The following is a 20,820-nucleotide window of genomic DNA, read 5'->3' on the forward strand; positions in this document are numbered from 1 at the left end:
CAACATCGAGGGCCGAAGGGCCTGTACTGTGCAGTAGTGTAATGTTCGATGAGGAGAAATAGAGTTGCCTGGGACTGTACTTGCTGGAATTTAGAAGAATGAGAGGGGGGGGGGGGAAGGTCTTACAGAAACAAATTTATGAACGGCATAGATAAGAGATGTAGGCAAGTTGTTTCCATTGGCGGGGGAGACCAGATTCAGGGTCGTAGATTTCGGACAGAGATGAGGAGGAATTGCTTTTTCCAGAGGATGGTGAATCTATGGAATTCATTTAAGATTCAGATTTATTGTCAGAGTACATACAGGACATCACATACAACCGAGATTCCTTTTTCCTGCAGGTGCGGCAAAATTACAACTAATTGGTAGTGGAAAAAATAAACTGTACACAGCGTGAACATGCAAACAGAAAATGAATATAAACAAGCTGACTATTCAATACAGAATATATTTTTTTTTAAATCAGTAAAGTGAACAAGTGCGAGTCCTTCAGAGAGTGCCTGATTGAGTTTGTCTTTAAGGAGTCTGATGGTGGAAGGGGAGCAGCTGCCCCTGAACCTGGGGATGCAAGTCTTGTGGCCCCGATACCCCTTTCCTAATGGCAGCAACGAGAACAGAGCATGTGTTGGGTGGTGAGGGTCTTTGATGATCACTGCTGCTCTCCAACGACAGAGATCCCTGTAGATTTATTCAATAGCGGGGAGGGTTTTGCCTGTAATGCCCTGGGCTGTGTCCACTACCTTTTGGAGGGCTTTAAGCTCAGGGGTATTGGTATCCCCCATACCAGACCAAGATACAGCCAGTCAGCGCACTTTCCACCGCACCTCTGTTGAAATTTGCCGGGGTTTCCAGTGTTGCACCAAACCTCTGCAAACTCCTGAAGAAGTTGAGGCGCTGATGTGTTTTCTTCACGATGCCATTGGTGTGTTGGGTCCAAGGAAGATCCTCCAAGATAGTGATTCCCAAGAACCCCAACGTGCTCACCCTCTCCCCCTCTGATCCCCCAATAATCACTGGATTGTTTACCTCTGGTTTTCCTTTCCTGGAGTCAACTATCAGTTCCTTACTTTTGGTGACATTGAGTGTGAGGGTGTTGTTGGTGGACCATTCAACCAAGATTTCACTCTCTAACCTGTATGCTGACTCTTCCCCTTCCTCTATACAACCCACTACAATGGTATCGTCGGCAAATTTGTAGCTGGTGTTGTTACCGAACCACAGTCGTGGGTGTAAAGTGAGTAGAGCAGGGGGGTACGAACACATCCCTGTGATGTTCTTAGCAATTATATTTAAGACAAAGTTGGATAGATTTTTACATAGTCTGGGAATTAAGGGATGGGGGAAAAGGCTGGTTGTTGGAGATGAGCTCATCATCAGATCAGCATCAGCCATGATCTCATTGAATGGCGGAGAAGGCTCGACTGGCCGGATGGCTGACTCCTGCTCCCATTTCTTCTGTTCGTTGAAGGTTTCCCAATGTGGGTACTCTGCCGACAAAACCGCAACAGGTAAACCCACACTTCTCAGTAAAGCACTTGGGACAAGTCGGTAAGAAAAGGTGTAGCGACTCCCAGTAAATAGGAGGAACACACCTTGAATTCTTGGCATTCTCCAACATGACTACATTAATATTCTTTTGGCTTGGCTTCACGGACGAAGATTTATGGAGGGGTAAAGTCCACGTCAGCTGCAGGCTCGTTTGTGGCTGACAAGTCCGATGCGGGACAGGCAGACACGGTTGCAGCGGTTACAAGGGAAAATTGGTTGGTTGGTGTTGGGTGTTGGGTTTTTCCTCCTTTGTCTTTTGACAGTGAGGTGGGCTCTGCAGTCTTCTTCAAAGGAGGTTGCTGCCCGCCGAACTGTGAGGCGCCAAGATGCACGGTTTGAGGCGATATCAGCCCACTGGCGGTGGTCAATGTGGCAGGCACCAAGAGATTTCTTTAGGCAGTCCTTGTACCTCTTCTTTGGTGCACCTCTGTCTCGGTGGCCAGTGGAGAGCTCGCCATATAACACGATATTGGGAAGGCAATGGTCCTCCATTCTGGAGACGTGACCTACCCAGCGCAGTTTGATCTTCAGCAGCGTGGATTCAATGCTGTCGGCCCCTGCCATCTCGAGTACTTCGATGTTGGAGATGAAGTCGCTCGAATGAATGTTGAGGATGGAGCGGAGACATCGCTGGTGGAAGCGTTCTAGGAGCCGTAGGTGATGCCGGTAAAGGACCCATGATTCTGAGCCGAACAGGAGTGTGGGTATGACAACGGCTCTGTATACGCTAATCTTTGTGAGGTTTTTCAGTTGGTTGTTTTTCCAGACTCTTTTCAAAGTCTTCCAAAGGCACTATTTGCCTTGGCGAGTCTGTTGTCTATCTCGTTGTCGATCCTTGCATCCGAAGAAATGGTGCAGCCGAGATAGGTAAACTGGTTGACTGTTTTGAGTTTTGTGTGCCCGATGGAGATGTGGGGGGGCTGGTAGTCATGGTGGGAAGCTGGCTGATGGAGGACCTCAGTTTTCTTCAGGCTGACTTCCAGGCCAAACATTTTGGCAGTAATATTAACCTCCTGGTATATCCCCCCACCTCTCCCAACTCTTTTCCTGCCTCCTTCAAGCTCCACAATCCCTTCCCTTTCTTATCAGAGCTGCTCTCTCCCTCATCTCAGCTACTTTTTCTTCTACCCTCCCACCTATTTCCACCTGTCACCTCCCCTTCACCCTTTCTCTCTCTCTCTCAAGATTATAGGAGGAAATAGGCCCATCGAATCTGCCCCGCCATTCTAATCGAGCTAATCCATCCACCCCCTCAGCCCCACTCCCCAGCTTTCTTCCTGTAACCCTTAATGCCCCGACTAATCAAATACCTGTCAACCTCTGCCTTAAATACACCCAATGACCTCACTTCCAGTCGCCTGCGGCAACACGTTCCACAGACTCACGACCCTCTGGCTAAAGAAATTTCTCCACAACCATTTTAAATTGAGCCCTTTTATAATGAAGTTATACCCTCTTGTTCAAGAATCCCCTACCATGGCAAACATCCTTGCCACATTTACTCTGTCAAGGCCTTTCAGCATTTGAATGTCTCTGTGAGGTCCCCGCTCACCTTCTGTACTCCAACGAGTACAGTCCAAGAGCTGTTTCATTCCTGGTATCATTCTAGTAAATCTCTGAATCTTCTCCAACACCAGCACGTCTTTTCTCAAATAAGGCGTCCAAAACTGTACACAGTTCTCCCAGAGAGTTCTCACCAGTGCTTTACACATCCCTCCTCTTGTATACTATCCCTTTAGAAATTAACATTACCATTGCATTCACCTTCTTCACCTACTTATCCACATTTCCGACAAAGGGTGCAGGCCCGAAATGTTGACTGCTTTTTACTTCCTATAAATGCTATGTGACATGCTATGTTTCTCCAGCACGTTTACGTACTACGTTCAACCCCAGCGTCTGCAGATGTCCTTGTTTAAAGTCATTAAAAAGAGTATTTTGTACAGTACTAGAGAGATGACTCACAGAAACAGTCTGTACCAACCACCTCGATACACTAATCCTGCGACAATCCCTCTTAATTCTCCCCAGTCACCTACACCACCTGTTCTCAACAAGGGGTCTTGGGAGCCACAGCACGTTTGAGAAATAGAAGTTTAAAAAAGCTTCACGTGAATCTGCGGCGGTCCTCTACAGCACCCAGTGGTCCCATTGTGTTCTCCTCCACACCGGAGGCTGGACGCAGACTGGGACATCCCTTCATTGAGCACAGTGACAGGGATCACCCAGGGGCCAACCACTTCAATTCTGCGCCCCACTCCTGCTCTAACATGTCTGTCCACAGCCTCGTGTACTGCCAAACCAAAGCCCACCTGAACATCGACTTCTCCGGGACTGCTAGCCCACTCCCCATTCTCCCTCTGTCTCCTTTCCTCCAGCTCTCCGCCCCTTTCTCTCCATTCACACCTGTTGGCTGGTGTGCCCTCCTCCCTTATCCACCTATAAACCCTTGCCTATGCTCCTCCCCACCCCTCCATTTTGCTAACAACTTGAAGGGCTCAAGCCCAAAACGTGTTTATGTACCTTTATCGTTGCTACATAAAGAACACTGTTTGACTTGCTGAGTTTCTCTAGAATTGCATTTTTACAATTAAGTAAAAGCCCTGTTTTCTTTAACCTCACTTAACATAAATATATTTTTTTAATATAGTTGGCAGGAGAGAATTATGGAAGAAACTAAAACATGACTGTTCACAGGGAAGGGGGCCCATAATGACGGAGTGGGGCCCATAGCCAAAAAAAGGCAGAGAATGGCTAACCTACACCACAGAGCCAATTAACCTTCTGGCCTGCATACCTTTGGGATGTGGGAGGAAGCCACAGCTCCCAAAAGAAACCGGAAGTAGTCACGGGGAGGTGCAAACCCCTGCCACAGGCAGCGCTGAAGGTCAGGCTTGAAACCAGCTCTCTGGCGCTGTGAAGGATCAGCCCAGCAGCTGTGACACAGTGCCACCTCAAGTCATCCAAACGCACAAGTACCACACGACGAAACAGCGTTCCCCGGTCCTTGGGGCAAAACATGCAGGTATGACATAACATGCAAACAAACCATGCAGATGAAGAACAAGTATTCATATGTACAAATAAATATTGTTTTGTGCATACGAGAGTCTCGGAAGGTGAGTGTGAGCAGTTCCTTTGGTTGTTCTCACTGCCTGTGGGAAGAAGCTGTTCCTCAAACTGGCGGGGCTGGCTCTGATACTCCTGTATCTCTTCCCCAATGGGAGCAGCTGAAAGATGTGGAAGGGCTCCTCAATGATTTTGCGCACAGTCTTCAGACATTGAGCCCAGTAGATCATGTCGATGAGGAGGTGGTGGGACACTCCAGTGATCCTCTCTGCCCCTCTTATGGTCCTGTGGATCAATCTTTGATCCATTTCTCTGCAGCAACCATACCCACATTGAGAATCCAGCCAGCCAGGATGCTCTCGATATAGCTCCTGTAGAAAGTTGACCTAATTGTGGTCGGTGGCCTTACCTACTTCAGTCTTCTCAGGAAGTGTTAGGTCTGCTTTGTTCATGAATGAGTGAGTCAAACACCAGACTGAGTCGAAATCAAGGTTTTTTGTTCTTTATTGCCGGATTGTAACACTTGCAACTAACAGTGTTAGTTGGAGAAGGCGGATTCTGCCGTTATCAGCAAGTGGTGTTTTTTTATACCTTAGGATACGTACTTAGTAAATTATCATACCATTACATTGTCCAATGAATAAACTGTTGCTATCCTTCTCTGCTAGCTTCCTGCACATCAATTTGTCATCCCCACTCTTATCTTGAGAGTACAAGGTCACAACTGCATCTTGTTACGGCCCAGCACTGGGTGACTCCTTCTACATTCCCAGCTCATGATGTTTTTACCTAACAGAAGTGCAGTCTCTGTTGCACCTTCCTGATGCGAGGAGATGTTGAGCGTCCACGATAGGTCATTAGTTCAGTGAACTCTTGGTGCTCACCACGACAGAGGAGTTGATGTATAGTGGAGGGAGGTCTTTCCTGGTCCTCATGAGGTCCACGATCATCCCCACATCACGAGATTTCACACCTCTTCTCTGTGGTGTGACTCATCGTTGCTGATGAGGCCAACGACTGTTGTTATCTGCAAATTTGATGATACTGTTGGAGCTGGATCTGGAGATGCAGTCTTGAGTCAGTACCATTAACAGGAGCAGGCTGAGCACACAGCCCTGAGGTGCACCAGTGTTCAACGTGACGGTGCTCGAGAGGGGTGTTGACTCCCAGCGACGACAGCTTCTCCATCAGCCCTCGATATCATCCCTGAACACTCTGCTAATGTCGTTGCGATGCAGCTGTCCGAGCTGGTGGATCAACGGGAGAACAGGCAGGCCTTTGGGAGGTGGTTTAACTACCACAATCTCCGTCATCATCCAGAACCCAACCATGCTTGGAGAAACTCAGCAGGTTGCAAAGAGGAAGCAAAACGCAGTTGACGTTTTTGGGCCTGGGACCTTCGTCAGGAAACTGACACCCCATTCCCACGCTGACACGTCTGTCCATGGCTTTGTGTACTGCCAAACCGAGGCTATCCGCAAATTGGAGGACACTAACTCGTAATCCATCCGGGCACTCTCCAACCTGACAGCAGTAACCGCTCCAGTTTCTGCCCACCCCCTCCCCTAAATCTCTCTTGCCTTATCCTTTCCTTCTCCTCTCCCTATACCGCTTCTCAGCATCTCCCCTCCCACCTGTAGCCATCGATGACCCTGTTCCTCCCCTGCCCTCCCCCTCCTCCCTCCTAACCTTTTTTTATTCAGACGCCTACCTGCTTTAGCTCATCCCCTTAGCTGTTACCATGCTGCATGTCTAAATTTAAATCCTTCCATCCAAATATCTTTTCAATGTCAAAACTGTTCCCACTTATCGAGCTGCCCCCATGGCAGCTTGTTCCAGATATAGATCATATTGGCCCTTAGGTCCTTGTTAAATTTCTCCCCTCTAACCTTAAAACCTACACTCACGAGTTCTAGAACCATCTACCCTGGAGACTGAGCATTCACTCTACCCCCCCTCCCGGATTTATAAACCCCTGCAAGGTCAACCTCCTGTGCTCCACAGAAAGGTCAAGCCTATCCAACCCCATCCAATCGCTCAACCCTGTCCAAATGCTCAATCCCTCCAGACCCAGTGACATCCTGATGAAATACACCAACATGCTGGAGAAAGGCTTGATGCTAAAACACTGGCCACCCTTTTAGACCATGTGTTCCACAGTTTTAAATTTGTGATCAAACAATTCACATGTGATTAAAGTGCACGTTCCAGATTTTATTCAAGGTTATTTGTGTACATTGTGGTCGACTTTGTAGAAATTACAGCACATTTATACATAGTACCCCCATTTCAGGGCATCATAATATTTGGGACATAGCAATGGTCTGTATATTAAAGTAGTCATGTTTAGTACTTTGTTGCAAATCCTTTGCATGAAATGACTGCTCAAAGTCTGTGATTCATAGACATCAACAGGTGCTGAGTATCTTCTCTGGTGATGCTCTGCCAGGCCTCTACTTCAGCCACCTTCAGCTCCTACTTATTTTGGGGACTTGTCCTCTTCAGTTTGCTCTTCAGTTTATGGAAGGCGTCCTCAACTGGATTTAGATCGGGCGACTGAGTTGGCTGTTCAAGAATTTTCCAGTTTTTATCCTGGCTAATTTAGCAGTATGTTTGGGATCATTGACTAACTGTTGGATGAAGAACCATCCAATGAGTTCGGAGGCATTTGCTCGAACTTGAGCAAATGTTTCTATACACCTCAGAATACATTTTACTACCGCCATCAGCAGCAATGAAGTTAAGTGCATCAGTACCTGTGGCAGCCATACATGCCAGGGCCAGAACACCCCCAGCACCACGTTTCACAGATGAGGTGGCATGGTTTGGACCTTGGGCAGTTCCTTTACGTCTCCACACTTTGCTCTGGCCATCATGAAATCTTCTGCAGACAGTCGTCATTGTCACATCCACACTTGGCTCCTGAAGAGTGTTTCTGATCTGTGGGGCAGGTGTTTGGGGATTTTTCTTCATTATGATGAGAATTCTTCTGCCATCAGCAACGGAGTCTTTCTTGGAATACCAGTCCCTTAGCAATTACTGAGCTCACCAGTACACTCTTTCTTCTTAATGATGTTCCAAACTGTTGATTTTGGTCACCCGAAGGTTTGGGCGATGTCTCTCACTGTTTTATTCTTGCTTTTCAGTCTCATAATTGTGGCTTTGACTCTGGCACATCTCTGGTCCTCATGCAACTGCAGACTCCAAAGGTGATCAGAAGCTTAGAAGCAAGCCCAGCTCTCTCATACCTGCACCCATGAACCCATTAAACATTCCTGAGTTCTCACAGACACCTGTGGTCAAATGTCCCAAACATTATGGTGCCCTGAAATGGGCGAACTATGTATAAAAAGTGCTGTAATTTTTACATGGTCAAACCACAATGTAGACAAATAACCTTGAATAAAATCTGGAATGTGCACTTCAATTAAATGGGAATCGTTTGATTACAAATTTAAAACTGTGGAGCACAGGGATAAATAAAGGAAAAAAGTGTCATTTGGTCAGCCAGCACATTTTTTTTCCCCTGGGTGGGAATAGCAAACACCAGAGAACATCTGTACAAAGTGAAGGGAGGAGAGTTTAGGGGAGACATCAAGGTTAAGATTTTTAAAAAGTTGTGGTGCCTGGAATGCATTGCCAGGGATGGTGCTGAAGGCTGGAACAATAGGGACAGTTAAGAAACTGTTAGTCAGGCCTATGGATGAATGTAAAATAGAGGATTATGAGGTAGGGAGGGTTTCATACATTTTCCCCTGTAGGTCGGCACAACACAAGGCCATCAGAAATCGGAGCACGAGCCGGTCATCTGGCCCGTTGCACCATTCAATGTGATCGTGGCTGATCTGATGATTGGCTCATCTCCACCTACCTCCCTTTTCCCCATATCCCTTAATTCCCTGACTATGTAAAAATCTATTCAACCGTATCTATTTACTGAGGTCACCTCCACTGCTTCAATGAGCAGCCAATCCCACAGATGCACCTCCTTCTGGGAGAAGCAGTTTCTCCTCATCCTAACAGTGGGCTACAGGGACTGTACTGTGCTGTTACACTGCCCCGCTATTTAATCATGAACTGATCCATTTTCCCACTCAGCCCCACTGCCTGGCCTTCTCCCCATAACTTCTCATGCCCTGGCTAATCAAAAACCTGGGCCTAAAATACTTCCTGTGGACACTGCCTGACCTGTTGAGTTTCTCCAGCAAGTTTGTGTCTTGCACTCGACCCCAGCATCTGAAGTCTTCCTCATTCTGGTGATCTCTTCTGCACCCCTCCAATTTACTGATGCCCTTCCTACAAGCTTGTGGCCAGATCTGGACACAGTACTCCCAGGGTGGACTCTTGTGCAGCTGGATCTACAAGAGGCGGTGTATTCAGGAAGCAGCCACTATCCTCAAGGACCCCCACCACCACAGGGCGTGCCCTCTTCACTCTGCTCCCATCGGGGAAGGAGGTACAGGAGCCTGAAGACGAGCACAAGGGCAGCTTCTTCACCTCTGCCCTCAGATTCCTGAATGAACCTTTTGTCTTTTTCTTGCACTATTTATTTTGAGGAATGGTTTATCGAAACGTTTGCCTCAAGACCACAAATTCCGTCTGTGACAATAAATTCTGATTCTGGATCACGAGGTCCTAATCTGTCCATTCAATTCCAACCCCTCCCCCCCCCCCACCCCCCCCCGCCATTAAGGTACACCTTTGACCGAGCTCCCACGCTCCCCATCCTCCGTACCTGATGGGTGTAAGGAAACATCAGCAGCATCAGCTTCTTGGTGACGTATCTGGTGTCAACTGTGAAGAAGTACTTCAGCTTGTTGATGCTCACAAACCTGCTCAGCTGCCGGAAGAAGAACACCACATCACTCGACATCAGGGGCCCTGGAACGTTTGGCAATGGTGTGGCTCAAAAAGGCCAGAGGTTAACTAAGCGACGTCTCTGGGGGAAGCGTCCCACAACTCCGCCCTCACACCCAGCTACCACTCTGTTCTACAAACCATTGGTTCGAGCGAAAAAAAAACCAACCCAGGAAGACAAAGGCAAGCACCGTGATGTTTAAGTTACTGGACTAATTGCCTCCGATCTGGAGGTGTAGGCTGAATCCCAATTGGCAGTGGAAAGGAGTTAAACAAGAAGGTCTGCAGACGTCGGGGTCGAGTGCAATACACAACCGTGCTATAGAAACCAAGCAGGTCATGCTGCATACACAGGATGTAAAGGGTAACCAACGTTTCAGCCCGAGCCCTTCGTTACCTCGCTACCTCCCCCCCCCACCCCCGAGTGCAATACACAAACGTGCTAGAGAAACCACGTAGGTCATGCTGCATACATAGGATGTAAAGGGTAACCAACGTTTCAGCCCGAGCCCTTCGTTACCTCGCTACCTCCCCCCCCCCCCCCCCCACCCCCCGAGTGTAATACACAACCGTGCTAGAGAAACCAAACAGGTTATGCTGCATACACAGGATGTAAAGGGTAACCAATGTTTCTGCCCGAGCCCTTTGTTACCTCGTTACATTCCCCCCCAATTTTGCTTCTCCTTTGATGAAGGGCCCAGGCCAGAAATGTTGGTTACCCTTTATTTTCTGTGAACACTGTGCAATTCGAGTTCTCCAGCACATTTGTGTGTGGCAGTGGAAAAGTTCAAGGTCAATTCAGAAACCAGATGGGTAATGAAAGGCAGGCAGCACCAACTGCTTTAAAATCCCATCTCATTTTCTAGTGTCCTCAAGTGAAGGATATGGATATGGATATCTATGTAACGGCATAGATGGAGTAAAACACAAAGATCTGCAAATGCTGTGATTGAAGTACAAACACAACACTGGAGAAACTCAGCAGGTCAAACCATGGTTTGACATAGCAAAGAAAAAGATACACAACCAATGCTTCAGGCCTAAGCCCTTCATCAAGATGTGAACAAAGTGTAGACAGGTGCCTAAAATCTCGTGGTGGCCCTCTCTACATTGAAGACACTGGGCGCAGCCTGGGAGGTCGCTTCACTGAGTACCTTCGCTCTGCCCGCATCAATGACAGGGATCTCCCAGTGGCCGAACTCCTCAATTCTGCACCCCGCTCCTGCGCTGACATGTCTGTCCATGGCCTCGTACACTGTCATACCCGTAAACTGGAGGAGCACCCCCTCATATTCCATCTGGGCCCTCTCCAAACGGAAGGCTCGAACATGGACTTCTCCGGCTTATGCTAGCCCACTCACCATACTCCCTCTCTTCCCCATCTCTCTGTCTCCTTTCCTCCAGCTCTCCACCCCCTTCCTTGTCCATTTACAGAGCCATTTCTCCCCCCACCCCCCATCCTGTTTGCTGGTGTGTCCTCCCTCCCTTATCACCTAATACATCCTGCCTGTGGGTCTGTGTTTCTGCCCCCCACCATTTTGTTCAGGAACCTGGCTACATTTTGATGACGGGCTCAGGCCCTAAATATTGGTTCTGTATCTTTATCTTTGCTACATAACGTACACGGTTTGACCTGCTGAGTGTTATGTTTTTATTTTAAGACAGTTCCTGAGTTCCACTCAAGTTTTTCCTGGGGTGACAACAGCAAATATCAAAGGATGTTGGTTTAAAGTGAGGGGAGAAGAGTTTAGGAGCTATGTTGGAGGCAAGGTTTTCACTCAGGGAGTAGTTTGTGCCTGGAGAGTATTGTCAGGTGTGGTGGTGGAGGCTGGTACAAGAGGGACATTTAGAAAGCCCTTGGACAGGCACATGAATGCAATAAAAATAGAGGGTTCTGGGTGTGAGGGAGGGAAGGGTTAGATTGATGTGGAGTAGGTTTCCAGAGGTTGGCCAAAGGGCATTACTATGCTGGAATGTTCTAACTGTATCCATGTTGTCCATCGTGCAGCATAAGTCATCACAACCCGTTCCCTTATCAGGTCGAGATCCAGGAACTCCCAACCACCCCAAAGGTGATGCACAATAAATTTGGGTGGGACAGCCTCATTGGGCGGAAGGACCCGCTACTGCACTGTGTCTGAATTAATTTTTTTAAAAATATTCAAGTCAATGTTACAAGTTGACTGCATCTCCCTGTGGATCCTGCCTGACCCACTAAGCCCCTCCAGCTTGGCTTTACTGGGTCAAGATTCCAACATCTGCAGTTTTTGGTGTCTCTGCAATTATATATTATGATGAAGAATGACATGGGAGAGTATTCAAAGGAGGTTCACTAGGATGATTCGGGAATGAAGGGGGCTATCATAGGAAGGACTTCTGACAGCTCTTGGAAATTAAGGGGGGGAGGAATCTCATTAAAACATTTTGAACGTTGAAAGGCGTGGACAGAGTAGATGTAGAAAGGTTTCCCACAGTGGGAGAGTCTAGGACAAGAAGGCACAACTTCAGGATTAAAGGGCATCCGCTGAGAGCGGAGGAATTTCTTCAGCCAGAGGGTGGTGAATGTGTAGAATTTGTTGCCACAGGCGGTTGTGGAGGCCGGGTCACTGGGTGCATTTGAGGAGGAGATTGATAGGGTCTTGATTAGCCACGACATCAAAGGTTATGGGGAGAAGGCCAGGCAGTGGCATAATGCTACATCACATAATGCTACATTTTAGAATGTAACATACATGAAATTCTTTAACTTTTGTCCATCATAAGGTAGACAGAGAGTCATCCCCTTTGACCAGTGCCCCTCACGGAAACCCACAGCCCCTTGTGCTCCCGGGCGGTCTCCCCTCCAAGTACTGGCCAGTCCTGTGCCTGCTTAGCTACTGAGATCAGACACTCTCAGGCTGTTTCTGCTCCAACGTCTGATGGTCTAAAATAAAACAAAGCAAAGCAGATTCTCCATTACGGTCATACCTACCTCTTTATGAACCAGGTCTTTCCCTTGGCTTGCTATTGTGGTGCCATAAGCCATGGCAACATTGGTGACTGGTTCACTGAGGAAGTTATTGATGGGAAGCCCCACGTCGATCCCTTGGACGGAGTAGCTGGTGGCCTGGGGGTGCTGGGACGCACTGGTGTCGTCAAAGAGTTGGTTGGGATCCATGATGCTGGGGTTCATACCCCGCAGTCTCTGCTTGGGAGCTAGGAAGCAAAGCACAAGTCCCCCTTGTCAGGAATTGGGTGAGGTTATTAATGAACCAAAAATGCAGTGGCTCTGTAAATGGGTCACAGGAGTGGGAGGCCACAAAATGATGGCCCTGTGCACCATCTGGAGGGAAGAATGACGGCTTTCTTTGAGAATCCCTGCTCACAGTTGATGATGCTCTGGACATACAGCACAGTAACAGGCCCACGAGCCCCTGATGCCTAACTAACACACAAACCCCATACACTTTGAAGGTTGGGAGGAAACCGAAGCAACTGGTGGAAACCCAAAAAGTCACGAGAAAACACAAAATCCCCACAGACGACGTCAGGTTCAAACCCATGCTGCTGGTGCGAACCACCATGTTGGAGATATAACATGACGTGGACAGGTAGCCCTCAGGTATCCACCGCCATCAGGACAAGGAGCTGCATCTCATGCCAGCACTGCAGTTTTAACCTGGAAAACTCGGCAGATGCTGGGGTCAAGTGCAGTAACAGAACTCACAAGGGATCAACGGGAAGAAAAAGACAACCAAAGATTTGAACAGCATCCACTCCCTCTCCACCCCCCACACACTTCCAAATCCCCTCCCCCCACCCAACCAAATCCCCACCCTCACCCATCCATATCCTATCCAACCCCTCCCCACCACCTCACCCTTCCAAATCTCCACATCACCTGCTCAAATCACCTCCTTCCCCCATCCCCCCTCACACCCATCCACATCCACACCCCCCCCACCCACTCTTCACCCATCCAAAACCCATACTTCACCTATCCGTCCCCTCCTCAGCCCGTCCAAATCCCCTCCTTACCCTATCCAAATCATTTCCTCCCACTCCCTCCTCACCCCATCCAAATCCCCTCCCACACCTCACCCCATACAAATTTTTTCATCAAATCCTCCTCTGCAGGTTCCCCTGCACGACATTGCCAGACCACCCTCCCCCTAGTCCACCCCCACACCTCTTCCTGTTCATCCTCCCCACGTCTCCACCCCAGTACCCCGAAACCCCTTGCCTCATCATTACCCCTCCCACTTCTGCACCCCATCACCCCCTCCATCCTCATCCCCTCTCCATTTTCCCTCTTTCTTCATCCCATCATCCCCTCTCCTCCCCCATATCCAGCCATCTCCCCATTCCAGCTTCCCACAAAATCCCCCTCGGCCTCCTACCCCACTCAACTCAACGAGATCCCTCCTTCCCCATGCCCCCTCTTCAATAGCCCCCACTTCCCCCTCTATCAGCCCACCTAACCCACTTCATCAGACACCACCCCCATTCCAATGAGAACCCCCATTATCAGCCCCACTTTCCCTCTCCATCAGCATTCAATCCCCCTCCATCATCCCACCATCAAGCCTCCACTAACCCTTCCCCATCAATAAAATCCTCTCCCCTATCAAGACCCTATTACCCTTCCGCCATCATCCCCCCCTTCCATCATCCCCCTCTTCCCCATCATTCCCCCTTCCCCCATCATTCCCCCTTCCCCCATCATTCCCCCTTCCCCCATCATTCCCCCTTCCCCCATCATTCCCCCCTTCCCCCATCATTCCCCCCTTCCCCCATCATTCCCCCCTTCCCCCATCAACTACCCTTTCCCCCATCATTCCACCTCCCCGCTATCAAGCCTACACAACTCCTTCCCCCATTATCCACCCTCCCCCCTCAGGCCCCCACTACCCCTTCCCCCATCATCTCCCCACGCCAATCAAACTCCCTCTCCATCCGATCAGGCCCCCCACTAGCCCTTCCCCCATCATCCCCCCCCCACAAGGCCCCCACTACCCCTTACCGCATCAAACCCCCTTCCCATCAATTTTCCATCCCCCCCCAATGAGGCCCCCACTACCCCTTCCCCCATCATAGCCCCATGCCCATCAAAACCCTCTAACCACTATCAGGCTCCTGTTACATTCCCATCATTCCCCCACCCCCAGCAAATGCCCTCAGCCAATCAAACTCCCACTACCCCTTAACCATCATTCTCCCCTCCCCCATCAAACAACCCCCTCCCCTATCAGGCCCCCACTACCCCTTCCCCTATCAGGCCCCCACTACCCCTTCCCCCATTAAACCCCTCCCCTATCAAACCTCCCATCCACCCCATCAGGCCCCCACTTCCCCCATGACCCCCTCCTACCACATCAAACCCTCTCCCCTATATCAGGACCCCACTATCATCCACACTCCTCCCGATCAGGCCCCCACTACCCCTTCCGCCATCATCACTCCTCCCCCCTATTAGGCCCCCACTACCCTTTCCCCCATCATTCCACCTCCCCCTTATCAGGCAACCACTACTCCTTCCCCCATCATCTGCCCTTCCCCATCAACCCCCTATCAGTCCACCAAACCCCCTCCACCAATCAGGCCCCCACTACCCCTTCCCCCATCCACCCTATCAGGCCCACTACCTCTTTCCCCCACATCAGGCCGCCACCACCCCTTCCCCCACATCAGGCCGCCACCACCCCTTCCCCCACATCAGGCCGCCACCACCCCTTCCCCCACATCAGGCCGCCACCACCCCTTCCCCCACATCAGGCCGCCACCACCCCTTCCCCCACATCAGGCCGCCACCACCCCTTCCCCCACATCAGGCCGCCACCACCCCTTCCCCCACATCAGGCCGCCACCACCCCTTCCCCCACATCAGGCCGCCACCACCCCTTCCCCCACATCAGGCCGCCACCACCCCTTCCCCCACATCAGGCCGCCACCACCCCTACCCCCCCACATCAGGCCGCCACCACCCCTTCCCCCCCACATCAGGCCGCCACCACCCCTTCCCCCCCACATCAGGCCGCCACCACCCCTTCCCCCACATCAGGCCGCCACCACCCCTTCCCCCACATCAGGCCGCCACCACCCCTTCCCCCACATCAGGCCGCCACCACCCCTTCCCCCACATCAGGCCGCCACCACCCCTTCCCCCACATCAGGCCGCCACCACCCCTTCCCCCACATCAGGCCGCCACCACCCCTTCCCCCACATCAGGCCGCCACCACCCCTTCCCCCACATCAGGCCGCCACCACCCCTTCCCCCACATCAGGCCGCCACCACCCCTTCCCCCACATCAGGCCGCCACCACCCCTTCCTCCACATCAGGCCGCCACCACCCCTTCCCCCACATCAGGCCGCCACCACCCCTTCCCCCACATCAGGCTGCCACCACTCCTTCCCCCACATCAGGCCGCCACCACCCCTTCACCCACATCAGGCCGCCACTACCCTTCCCTCCATCATTCCACATCCCCCCATCAGGCCCCCCACGACCCTTCCCTCCATCACTGCACCTCCTCCCGATCAGACCCCCACGACCTCTTCCTCCATCATCACCCCTTCCCCCCCCCTTTCAGGCCGCCATTACTCTTTACCCCATCATTACACCTCCCCCGATCAGGTCCCCACAACCCCTTCCCCCATGGTCCCCCCTGATCAGGCCCCCCACTCCCCCATCAAATCTCCCACTCCCTCCCTATCAGACCCAGACTTCCCCTTCCCACATCATTCCCCCTCCCCCAATAAACCCTCTCCTCACTACCAACTACCCCTTTATCCGCTCCCCTCTATCATGTCCCCACTACCCATTCCCCCATCTACCCCATCCCCCCCTAACAGGCGCCCACTATCCCTACAGCATCAAACCCCTTTCCCATTAATCCGCCCTCCCCACTACACCTTTCCCCATTATCCCCCCTATCAGGCCCCCACTACCCCTTCCCCCCATTAACCTCCCCTCCCCTATCAAACCTCCCACCCCTCCTATCAGGTTCCCACTATCCCTTTCCCCCATCATCTCCCCTCCCAACTTATCAGGCCCCGACTACCCCTTCCCCCATTAACCTCCCCTCCCATATCAAACCTCCCACCCCATGAGGCCCCCACTAACCCTTCCCCCATCACCCCCCCTACCACATCAAACCCACTCCAGCCCATGCCCCTTATCAGGCCCCCATTTCCCCTTCCCCCATGATCCCCCCTACCATATCAAACCCTCTCCCCTCTATCAGGCCCCCACTGACCCTTCCCCCTTCATTTTCCCACCCCCCCTATCAGGACCCCACTACCCCTATCCCCATCATCCACACTCCTCCCGATCAGGCCCCCACTACTCATTCTTCTTCATTGCTCCTAACAGGCTCCAAATAACCCCAGTCCCCCATCAAACCTTCATCCCCCACTTCAGGCCCCCACTACGCCTTCCCCCATCATTACTCCCTCCCTCCCCTATCAGGCCCCACTACCCTTTCCCACATCATTCCACCTCCCCCTTATCAGGCCCCCGCTATCCCTTCCCCCATCAACCACCCCTCCCCCTTCAAACCACTCACATCCACTATCAGGCCCCCACTACGCCTTCCCCCATCAACCTTCGCTTCCCCAAAAAAACCCCTCCCCCATATCAGGCCACCACTACCCATTCCCCCATATCAAGCCGCGACTACCCCTTCCCTTATCATCCCCCCTCCCCCATCAAACCAACTCAGGCCGTCCGGCCCCCATGACCTATCTGCCTCTCCATCAAACACCCCTCTCCCCATCAGGCCGCAACTACTCCTTCCCCCATCATTCTTCCTCCACTCTATCAGGCCCCCACTACCACTTCCCCAATCAAACCCCCTTCCCCATCAATCCCCCTCCATTAGGCCTCCACTACCCTTTCCCCCATTATCCTCCCCTCCCCCACAGCAGGCCGCCACCACCCCCTCCCCCACAGCAGGGCGCCACCACCCCCTCCCCCCACAGCAGGCCGCCACCACCCCCTCCCCCACAGCAGGCCGCCACCACCCCTTCCCCCATTATCCTCCCCTCCCCCACAGCAGGCCGCAGCCACCACCCCCTTCCCCACAGCAGGCCACCACCCCCTCCCCCACAGCAGGCCACCACCCCCTCCCCCACAGCAGGCCACCACCCCCTCCCCCACAGCAGGCCCCCACCCCCTCCCAACACAGCAGGCCCCCACCCCCCTCCCCCTCAGCAGGTCCCCACCACCCCCTCCCCCACATCCACCCCTTCCCTCGATCAGGGGGCCTCCCCCCTTCCCTCATCATCCCCTTCCCTCATCATCCCCCCTTCCCTCATCATCCCCCCTTCCCTCATCATCCCCCCTTCCCTCATCATCCCCCCTTCCCTCATCATCCCCCCTTCCCTCATCATCCCCCCTTCCCTCATCATCCCCCCTTCCCTCATCATCCCCCCTTCCCTCATCATCCCCCCTTCCCTCATCATCCCCCCTTCCCTCATCATCCCCCCTTCCCTCATCATCCCCCCTTCCCTCATCATCCCCCCTTCCCTCATCATCCCCCCTTCCCTCATCATCCCCCCTTCCCTCATCATCCCCCCTTCCCTCATCATCCCCCCTTCCCTCAACATCCCCCTTCCCTCAACATCCCCCCTTCCCTCAACATCCCCCCTTCCCTCAACATCCCCCCTTCCCTCAACATCCCCCCTTCCCTCAACATCCCCCCTTCCCTCAACATCCCCCCTTCCCTCAACATCCCCCCTTCCCTCAACATCCCCCCTTCCCTCAACATCCCCCCTACCCTCAACATCCCCCCTACCCTCAACATCCCCCCTTCCCTCAACATCCCCCCTTCCCTCAACATCTCCCCTTCCCTCATCATCCCCCCTTCCCTCATCATCCCCCCCTCCCTCATCATCCCCCCCTTCCCTCATCATCCCCCCCTTCCCTCATCATCCCCCCCTTCCCTCATCATCCCCTCATCATTCCGCCCCCTCCCCCTTCTCTCTATCAGGTCCCCCCTACCCCTTCTCCCATTTCACCAATCCACCATAACACTCCCCTCCACCCGAGACCAGGTGCCGCCGGGACACTCACGTTCCCGGTAGCCGCCGTACTGAGCCATGACCGCGGCCTTCACCCACTCCGCCACCGCCTTCGCTCTCTCAACCAAACCACCAGCTTCAGCTCCCGGTCCCGCCCCGTGAGTCTCCCGCGCCCCGCCGCCTTCGCTTCCGATTGGCCCTTGCGGACGTCCGTCTGAACGGACCCTGCGGCGTCAAGGTTGGTTGTCCCTCCTCTCGCCGTGGGAGGCGGCGCAGGCGCAGTACGACCCGGCGGCACTACTGCCACGAAGACAGAGCCACGGCGGAGCGGCAATGGCGGAGTCGGGGGCAATCCCCGTTCCACGGCTTCCCGGGGGAGGCCACCCCCGGCGCCAGCTTCCTTCACGAAACCCCGCCCCCGAAGGGAAAAATAATCAAAGAGCAGTTTCAAAATAGTTTGTTATGATGGATTTAAAGGGATGGCATCTTAAAGGGGATGTCGCTCTTTTTTTGTTGCCATACCGAAATTAGTTGGACATAACCTGTTGAAGCAGACCTGGAGAATCAGGGATATCGTCACGGAAAGTAATTATGCAGTGAAACCCCAACCATCTGGCCATTTTCCCAGATGATTGGATTTTACCCCAGCATACTAGAAATTAGTTTGATTTTTATGTGATTAAACTCCTCAGGGACCGGGGTCCCAGTGGGTTTTAAGAGAGAGTAATGACTGGTGTCCCAGTGGGTTTTAAGGGAGGATGTGTACCAGGGTCCTGATGGGTATAAAGGGGGTGTGGGGACCGGAGTTACAGTGGATTTTAAGGGACTGGAGTCCCGGTGGGTTTCAAAGGAGGATGGGCACCAGGGTCCTGGTTGGTTTTAAGGGAATGTGGGGACTGGGATCCCTGTGGGGTTTAAGGGAGGGTGGGGACCAGGATCCCAATGGATTTTAAGGGAGGATGATGACTGGTGTTCCAGTGGGTTTTAAGGGAGGGTGGGGACCAGGGTCCAGGTGGGAAATAATAGGGTGTGGTGACTGGGTTCTCCATGGGTTTTAAAGAGAGGGTGGGGATCGGGGTCCTGGTGGGTTTTAAGGGAGTGTAGGGACAGGGGTCCAGGTGGGTTTTGAGGGAGTATGGGGGCAAGGGTCCAGTGGGGACTAAGGGAGGGTGGGGACAGGTGTCCAGGTGGGTTTTAAGGGAGGGTGGGACTGGGGGCCCCATGGGTTTTAAGGGAGGGTGGGGACTGGGGTTCCTGTGGGTTTTAAGGGAAGGTGGAGACTGGGGTACTGGTGGTTTTCAAGGGAGGCTGGGGTCCGGGATCCCAGTGGGTTTTAAGGGAGGGTGATGACTGGTGACCTAGTGGGGTTAATGGGAATAAAGGGGGTGTGGTGACTGGGGTCCCAGTGGGTTTTAAGGGTGGGTGGGGTTTGGGGTCCTGGTGGATTTTGAAGGAGGATGGGGTTCAGGGTCCTGGTCAGTTTTAAGGGACAGGGGTCTCGGTGGGTTTTAAGGGTGGGTGGGGACCGTGGTCCCGGTGGGTTTTAAGGAAGAGTGGGGACTGGATTCCAGTGGGTTTTAAGGGTGGGTGGGGACTGGAGTCCTGGTTGATTTCAAAGGAGGATGGGCACCGAGTCCTGGTTGGTTTTAAGGGAGTGTGGGGACCAGGGTCCCTGTGGGTTTTAAGGGAGGGTGATGACTGGTAACACAGTGGGTTTTAAGGGAGGGTGGGGACCGGGGTCCCGGTGGGTATAAAGGGGGTGTGGGGACTGGTGTCCCAGTGGGTTTTAAGAAGAGTGGGGACTGGAGTCCTGGTGTGTTTCAAAGGAGTGTGGGGACTGAGGTCCCGGTGGGTTTCATGAAAGCGTGGGGACCGGGGTCCCAGTGGATTTCGAGGGAGGGTGGAGTCCAAGGTCTTGGTGGGTTTTAAGGGAGGGTGGGGACAGGGATCTCAGTGGGTATAAAGCGGGTGTGGGGACTGGGGTCCCGGTGGGTTGGTCCAGGTGGATTTCAAGGGAGGGTGGGGACCGAGGGTCCGGTGGGTATTAAAGGGATGTGGGGACCAGAATCCCGGTGGGTATATACAGGGTGAGGGGACTGGGGTCCCATGGGTTTTAAGGGTATGTGGGGATCTGGGTCTTTGTAGGTTATAAAAGTGTTGTTTGGTCCGGGGTCCTTGTGGGTATAAAGGGGTGTGGGGTCCGGGGTTCTTGTGAGTTTAAAGGGAACTTGGGCAGCCGAACCAGATGGGTCTCGTGTTGAGCTATCAGGATTGCCAGATTATCAAATTTTGCTCTAAATGGAGAATGTCTCTCCACAACCCCAACCCCCCCTCCCCCCACCTC

The 20,820-nt window shown here is 52.5% G+C and overlaps 2 protein-coding genes across 4 annotated transcripts in view; one reads left to right on the top strand and one right to left on the bottom strand.

Annotated features, from left to right (window-relative positions):
• Nucleotides 1-8,026, top strand: part of snx15 (sorting nexin 15) — a 174,958-nt gene extending 166,932 nt beyond the window's left edge. For 2 of the 3 annotated variants that reach the window (XM_069893832.1, XM_069893834.1), the window contains exon 9: nucleotides 7,764-8,025. In XM_069893832.1, the coding sequence (XP_069749933.1) occupies nucleotides 7,764-7,877 (114 nt within the window). In that variant the 3' untranslated portion in view covers nucleotides 7,878-8,025. Of the gene's footprint in view, nucleotides 1-7,763 lie in introns of all 3 variants that reach the window. The other variant, XM_069893833.1, reaches the window with a different exon arrangement.
• Nucleotides 1-18,701, bottom strand: part of LOC138740762 (protein YIF1A-like) — a 37,759-nt gene extending 19,058 nt beyond the window's left edge. Inside the window, exons 1-3 of the mRNA XM_069893839.1 lie at nucleotides 18,529-18,701; nucleotides 12,446-12,669; nucleotides 9,353-9,457 (exon numbers count right to left, since the gene is read on the bottom strand). Of these exons, the coding sequence (XP_069749940.1) occupies nucleotides 9,353-9,457; nucleotides 12,446-12,669; nucleotides 18,529-18,556 (357 nt within the window). The 5' untranslated portion in view covers nucleotides 18,557-18,701. The remainder of the gene's footprint in view (nucleotides 1-9,352; nucleotides 9,458-12,445; nucleotides 12,670-18,528) is intronic.
• Nucleotides 18,702-20,820: the final 2,119 nt, after the last annotated feature.

This window comes from Narcine bancroftii, chromosome 8 (genome assembly GCF_036971445.1).
Source record: "Narcine bancroftii isolate sNarBan1 chromosome 8, sNarBan1.hap1, whole genome shotgun sequence".
Classification (NCBI taxonomy): Eukaryota; Metazoa; Chordata; class Chondrichthyes; order Torpediniformes; family Narcinidae; genus Narcine; species Narcine bancroftii.